The sequence below is a fragment of the Tachysurus vachellii genome, chromosome 5 (genome assembly GCF_030014155.1).
Source record: "Tachysurus vachellii isolate PV-2020 chromosome 5, HZAU_Pvac_v1, whole genome shotgun sequence".
Classification (NCBI taxonomy): Eukaryota; Metazoa; Chordata; class Actinopteri; order Siluriformes; family Bagridae; genus Tachysurus; species Tachysurus vachellii.
Genome location: NC_083464.1, coordinates 28,840,371 through 28,847,870, shown reverse-complemented (window position 1 = coordinate 28,847,870; position 7,500 = coordinate 28,840,371). Strand labels below are relative to the sequence as shown.

The 7,500-nt window shown below is 44.9% G+C and overlaps 1 protein-coding gene across 1 annotated transcript in view; it reads right to left on the bottom strand.

The window, feature by feature from the left end:
- The window catches only part of cdkal1 (CDK5 regulatory subunit associated protein 1-like 1), a 198,514-nt gene that overhangs the window by 123,081 nt on the left and 67,933 nt on the right, over positions 1 to 7,500 (bottom strand). The window contains exons 5-6 of the mRNA XM_060871015.1: positions 3,274 to 3,370; positions 853 to 901 (exon numbers count right to left, since the gene is read on the bottom strand). Of these exons, the coding sequence (XP_060726998.1) occupies positions 853 to 901; positions 3,274 to 3,370 (146 nt within the window). The remainder of the gene's footprint in view (positions 1 to 852; positions 902 to 3,273; positions 3,371 to 7,500) is intronic.

The following is a 7,500-nucleotide window of genomic DNA, read 5'->3' as shown; positions in this document are numbered from 1 at the left end:
TCAAAAAACACACACGTGTAAGGAGTCATTTTCCAATTCACTGGTTCTGTTAAAAGTCACCGATCCTGTATGTGTGTGTGTGTGTGTGTGAGTGTGCAGAAGTGATGAATTAAAGAGAAGAAATGAAAAGGAGGTAGGATTGAAAGGTCATGACTAAAAAAGGTATAGCTGCAGTAAAACTCCCCGATGACGATCTTATACCAATTCAATCACGAAGCTAATTCACTACAAGAAACCTTTAGCCTGCTAATTAGCCGTTAGCAAGAAACGTCAAATGGCCACCTGACAGGAATCACCGCCGCACTCAGCTGAACCCTGACAGACAACTAAAATTATATTATTATATTACGATCAAGGTTCACAGATGAGTCGTTCTTTTAGTTCATTTGAATGAATCACTTGTTCAAACAAATCTGAGTCGTTTATCTCACCAAGTGATGCTAGCATGAGCAAATATCTAAACGAGGGCGGGGCTTATTTGTCCACAAAGCCAGTAAATAAGCTGAGAAATAAAACAGATTCGGTACCATTAACTAACAAAAAACATCACTGAATAAGTCATGAAGTAAAGGACCTTTATACAACAAATAAAGAAATGAATAAAGGCCTGTGTCTTTCCAGAAGGCAGGATAAAAATATATATATATAAGCTTTACAGCTGACAAAGTTCTTTAAGATTTCCCAACATTAGATTCTCTTCAGTCTGAAAGAGTTCCCGATGAAGGAACACTGGAGGAACTCTGAAGCATGGACATCAGGATCCATCCAGAGATTAGCCTAGCAGATGCTAACAGCCCTGATCAATGTGGGTATCGATGTAAAGTAGTAGATGAGCTGAGGGATTACACTCACCTTTCACCGCTTCGTCCACCACCTCCACCACACGATCGATCTGCTGCACCTGGACACAGACACAACCCACAGATCAAAAATTACAGTCTGTTTACAATCAGATGTTCACACACAAGGGGCTTGTACTTAACCTAGTAAAAGCTAACGGGAGCTTCGTTATGGTTCGTGTTGTCATGGTAACATTGTAATTTTAATTGGGAGCGGTCGCGGAGTTTCAGCTACATGTAAGCGTTTTGTTTGAAATAACACTACTGTCCCCACTTGTGGGCGTGGCTTAAATGCTACTTATAACATGTCCATCCGTCTCTTAATCCATCTGTCTCTTCATCTGAAGTTGTCGTTAAAGAGAAACGTTTAACTCTCGGTATTGGCGTTTTTTTTTCTTCATGTCATTAATTAATGCTAGCAGCCTTCACATAGGATAAAATGCAGTGAGGAAGAAATTTAGAACATTTCAACACCGAGCCGCTCAGTGCAGAGTTTCAGCCTGACTGCTGCAGGAATGTGTGTGTGTGTGTGTGTGTGTGTGTGTGTGTTTATGTGAGATCAGATCTCTCAAGCAGCAGATTCCCGAGTGAGCGATTTCATCTGCAGATAAGATAATTAAGCCTTTATGGAATTCTGTTTTAACCAGGGACTGGAATCATGACGTCATGTGGCGGTGATTTGAATAATGTCGAAAAAAAAGAAAACTCGGTGGGAAGCGTTTCATTCCTCTCACAACCTACAGCATTAAGTCATCAGGTTTTCAGGTCAAAATCACCTTTAATCAATGTTTCTGTTTGTACTGAGGTGTCTGATCTATCAGTTCTTGCTGCTATCAGACAGAGATCTCACAGGGATCAGATGGGAATGAGCTTTACATGAGTACAATTCCCTGACAGTCTCAGGAGGACATGGTGAATAAATGTCAGCCCATCGCACTGAAGCTCTTGGCTATCGCTCTCGCTCCTCTCTGACCGGCTCGTTTTAGCGTAGCGACTGCTGGAGCGCACAAACCGACCCATTAGAGGTGAACATGCCACAATTGCACAGTCTCCTACGGCTAAATAGCCAGGCACACGGCCCCGTCATTCATCCTGTCGTGATTTCTGACCCGCAGGGTAATTACTGCTGCACACCGACAGCACGAGGCACCAATCTCCCGCCATTTACATGCATGACAAGTGAAGAAATCCATATTGATACAGCTGTAATTGCGGCCGGAGAGCGAGTCGGGAGCAGGAACTCTGCAGGACCTGGGGCACCGCTGAGAGCTCTGAAGGCTCCAGCAGAGGGGCAATTTTAACAAGTGGAGAAGAGGCGGTCGAAATTTTGGGGAAAGGGGGAGAGCAAAAGCTTTCCTGGTTTTTGGAGACTTTTTCAGGAGCAGGACTTTGCTCATTGTTCTCTTCACCAGGAGGCCTTTCAGGGATCTGGAGGCTCCCTCTCACGCAAGGCAGGTGTTGCCCCTACCATTTAGGTAGCAATGGGCTCCTGCCTCCCACCTCCACCTCCACCTCCCTGCTGCTCCACAGATCGATGGCTCTTTTCACGTCTGTATTCACCGCCTCTTGTACTTCAGTCGAGAGGAAAATAAGTGAGCAGGTGGTACGGACCTGCTGGGGCTGAAGAGGTTTTTAGGTCAACATCACCACCGCTGGATCCTCGTGACAGAGGGATTTCAATTGCCCACTTGCCCCCTACACCCAGAGAGACGGGGGCTATTACCGAGACAAGAAAGCAGGCAATGATTGAGCTCTTTGTTGGAACGAAAACCTCATTTCTCACTAGAACCAACGGTGTGTACAAAATGAATAAACAATTCTCACATCTAAACCATTTTCTCAGTCAATCCCTAAGAATTATATTATGATGTTAACGATGCCGTTTCCTCGGGATATCAAGAAAAGCTTGTACACGTGGAAAGATCCCTCACTTACTTATTACACCATGGGGGAAAAAAAAGAGTGTTCAGAAGTTTAGGAGATTGCTTTTTCACCTGTTTAATGTGTTCAGAGCCGCATTAATGAGACGGAATTCTAGATGATTCCGTCCTGTCTGCCTCTTTAACCGGAGCTGGAAGTAATTAAAGCTCGTGTCTTTCATTACTAGGCTTTTCTGCCCAATAAACACAAACCCCAAATGCTACGTTAAACGCTGTGGCATGAATAATGTAATTAGACACAATAAACAGGGATTTTGGTGTAAAGTGAGACACCAGCGGAGGATTTACGGCCCGGTGCTCAGAAGCTCTTTGTGTTTGTTTACACTGGGTTCGTGATTAGCTCTGTGGCTGAGAAAGTCTCTCGGAAAGTTCAGGAAACATGACGGCCTCGGAGGACTACGCCGAAGGCATAAGGTGATTCCTCCAACGGTTTGTAAATATATTTATTATGATCAGAGAGATTAGACCAACAGAAGAGAAGATCAGATTCTCACCCCGATGATGCTCAGGCCCTTGAGGTAATCCATCCTGGGCTGAGCCTGAGGAACACATCCTGCTACCACCACCTTCTTATTCTGCTCCTGAGCTTTCCTGACAAACACACACACACACACACACACACACACACAAACAAACAGGATGAACGTTATTATGGTGTGAACTGTTATTAAGAAAAAAAGTGATAATAGTGATTTTTTTATTGAGTTTTTGTGCTACAGAAAGAGAGAGAGAGAAAGAGAGAGAGAGCGACAGAGACAGACAGAGAGTGAGTGAGAGAGACAGAGAGAGAGAGAGAGAGAGTGAGACAGAGAGAGAGGGAGAGAGAGAGAAGGGGAGAGAGAGATAGAAAGAGAGAGAGAGAGAGAGAGAGAGAGAGACAGAGAGAGAGAGAGTGAGAGAGCGACAGAAAGAGAGAGCGACAGAGACAGACAGACAGAGAGTGAGAGAGACAGAGAGAGAGAGAGAGAGAAGGGGGAGAGAGAGATAGAGAGAGAGAGAGACTGAATAGTGATTTTTAGTGAGTTTTTGTGCTACAGAGAGAGAAGGGGAGAGAGAGAGAGAGAGAGAGAGAGGGAGAGAGAAGGGGAGAGAGAGACAGAGAGAAGGGGAGAGAGAGAGAGAGAGAGAGAGAGAGAGAGAAGGGGAGAGAGAGACAGAGAGAAGGGGAGAGAGAGAGAGAGAGAGAGAGAGAGAGAAGGGGAGAGAGAGACAGAGACAGAGAGAGAGAGAGAGAGAGAGAGAGAGAGAGAGAAAGAGAGAGAGAGAGACTGACTGAATAGTGATTTTTTTATTTTAATAGTTTTTTGTGTTTTTGTGCTACAGAGAGAGACAGACAGACAGACAGAGAGAGAGAGAGTGACAGAGACAGACAGAGTGAGAGTGAGAGAGAGAGAGAGAGAAGGGGGGGAGAGAGAGAGAGAGTGAGAGAGAGGAATAAAGAGAAGTTGAGATGAAAACAAGGATGAAGAGACCTTTGAGAACTTTTAGTATATCTAATCTAAAGCTCTGTTCCCAAACAGCACTGTCACTGAGCTGAGGGAGATGTGAGAAGAGAGAAAAGAAGAAGAAGAAGAAGGTCAGTAAACATAGGTGACTAAAGTTAATATGGGCGGGGCTTAAGTTACATTTGGCCACACAATCATAATTGTCCTTATGAGCCACCATTATCCAGCAGTTAGCTATCATCAACGTAACCTCTAACCAATATTGATTATTATTATTTATTTTTTTAAATGAAGCTCCGCCCCCATCAGTGCTGTTATAGAGAATTCATCGGTACCTTCTCATCCGACCAATCAGGATCCAGAACTCAGCGTTAGGACTGATGCCAAAGATTTACAGTTACAGACAGAACAGTATGAATGTATGTCTTGTGCACACAAACACACATAGGTGCACACACACACGCACACACACGCGCACACAAATTAGCAGTAATCTCAGCAGGCAGAGGAACCCTGCAGGAACTGAACCAGCTCCAAGATATCTCCATCTGATCTTCCCAGACATGTCAGCATAGATCACCCAGAGTGTGTGTCCCTGGATGCCCTCAGTGACGCTCCATCAGCAGCTGAAGCACAGCATGGTTCTGTGGCGTGTCAGATCTCAGAGCAGAGAGTAACAAGCCTGGCGTTAACTGGGCGCTGCGTTCTATCAGACTGTCAGACTGATCTTCAGATGTGGTCCATGTGCTTCATCTCGCATCCCTGCTGAAACACACACGGGCATTTCCAGACATGTTCTCACTGCGGGGCAGAAGGGCAGCTACGTTCTCGTCTCCTTTACATCAAATGCAGTCTGTGTAGAGACTTTGCTCAATGACCAGCATGCTACAGTACACAGGCTGCGACTGCAGTGCTGTGAAGGTGATCACATCCACAATCAACCCCTTGTCTTGTGTCCCATCAGTGGGATGCGGTTTATAAAGAAAGGGCAGAAAAAAGCACTCTAACTGGGTCAGCAGTTATGTTGACACATTCTTGGGAGAAAACCAGACAAAACCTGAGTAGAACCTGTGAGAAATCTGTGCAGAGAATCAAACCCAGGCTCAAGATCCTAGCAGGAACTCTGGAGCTGTGAGCTGAAAGCTAAACCACTGCACCGCTGAGACACAAAGGCTACGACAAGAAATACCTGGTGACGTGAAAAGGGTTGACCGGGTGTAAAGGTTATAAAGCAGGATCTTCATAATCCTGGTTTGTGAAGCAGAACAGCTGGAGAAGATATCAGCAGGGGATGTGTTTTATTTCAGGATAAATTATTAATAAAAGACAGAACTCTCAGCTCCGAGGCGACATTCTCGCTCTCTCTAGGCGTCTCTGTCGGATTTCTTTCTTTCTTTTTGTTTTTTTTTAAAGCTGACTGCATAATCAAAAGCCGACTGCGTTTACAAGGGTCCGCCTCTCGGGTACGGACAGAACACGACGCTTGTGAAAATATTAATGCAGCGTCACCAGAGTCTCCGCGTCGAACACGTATAAACACTAAACCTCCAGCTGATGAGACAAACTCCTCTAGGACCTTCTCCAAAAAGCCAGAAGAGTCGTGAGGGAATGTGTGTGAGCGTGACACGAGCCTTCATGACTCACTGGCCAAGCTGTCCAAACACGGACGTGAGACACGACCAACGTCAGGGACAACTCGTGCCTCGACCCTAGAGTCTGTCGACGGCTCAAAATTAACAGCACCTGACAAGAGGGAAACAGAGGCGCTTGACCTGTCGATACTTGCTGATTGGTTGGTCAGAATTTGTCTGCAGTGTTTATGTAGCAATGATGAAAGGAGTCTACAGTGACAAGCTTGAGTTCACGATACGAGAAAAAGTGTCCAGAGGTCGTTCATACTCACAGGCAGGTTGGCAGATCAGAGCATCAAATTTATACCTGTACAAACGCAATGTGGGCGGAGCTACACTTCACACAGCAAAGGTGATATGGGGATTACAGGTGGATGTGAGAGAGACGACGAAAACAATATCAGTGTTTTAACTCCGGTTCTATTCCCTGCCCCGACTCCACACTCGATGAGGTGACGGACGCGACCAGAACACTGGATTCCCTTCAGATCTTTTATTATCAGTCAGAACATCTGTGGGATTCCAATGCTGTGTTTTTGTACATTGTGTAGCTAAGGACGAAATGAGGCGGGGCAAGAAAACTGAGAGGAACGTAAAAACAAACACAGGCGCAGAAGCCAACGTAGCGTGACTTAAATGACGCAGGATTCCAAAAGTTTCAACAGCAAAGAATAGAGATAAGCAGCGATAAGGATGATAAGCTCAGTGCACGGTAAACACGGAGTTCCGCTGAGCACAGCACTGATGGCTGGAGGTGCTGAGATAATCATCTAAACCCTCCAGTGTTTCATGTAAACACAGCTCCAGAGAACAACAAGCAGATCCCAAACACAGAACCTCAGGACTGACGTCTGGTTCCTGACGACTCGCCCGGGACTGAGCGCAGAAACCCGCTGTGAGGTAAAGAACCTCCTCTACACGCGACACTGAAAAGAAAAGACATCGACGTGACGTCAGCCCTCACTCAAACCTGAGAGAGGAGTGAAAACTAATCAAATTCTCAAGATCAGCTTGGGTTTGCAAAGAGTTTGAGTTTAATAAAGAAAGAATCAAAGGAAGCAAGGAAAAAAGAAGGAAACGTAAAAAGTAAGCAAAATGAGAAAAAAAGAAAAGAAAGGAATTTTAAGAAAGACAGACAGATAGATGGGAAGGAAGGAAGGAAGGAAGGAAAGAAAACACGGCTCCAATTTATCTCTGCTCAGGACTAATTTTCTTCTCTAAAGGGATTACAAATAAATAAATAAATAAGGCCCCGGTCGAAATGAGTGATTGGATGCTGCTACCTGCTCTGTCGTCACCAGAAGAGCTTTAAGGCTGACACGTGTATCATAAAAACATGCAGAAGTGCAATAAAGTTTTACCGCATGCTACGTCTTCATGCACCGCTGCTTTTAAACACGTCTGCAAATTGTATAAGGAGCTCGTAAAAGCAATGTCACTTTGTCGACGACACGGTGAACAGCGAAACAGAGATAAAATTTTTTTTAAAAAATTAAAAAAAAAACTCCTCATTCAATACAATTCATCCCCCCCCCCCCCCCCAACACACACACAATTCGCCTGAATCAAGATGCACATGAATCGATTCATCATAGACACATGGTCGACTCTTATGATTTACTCCATTCACGATTCATTCATTTGA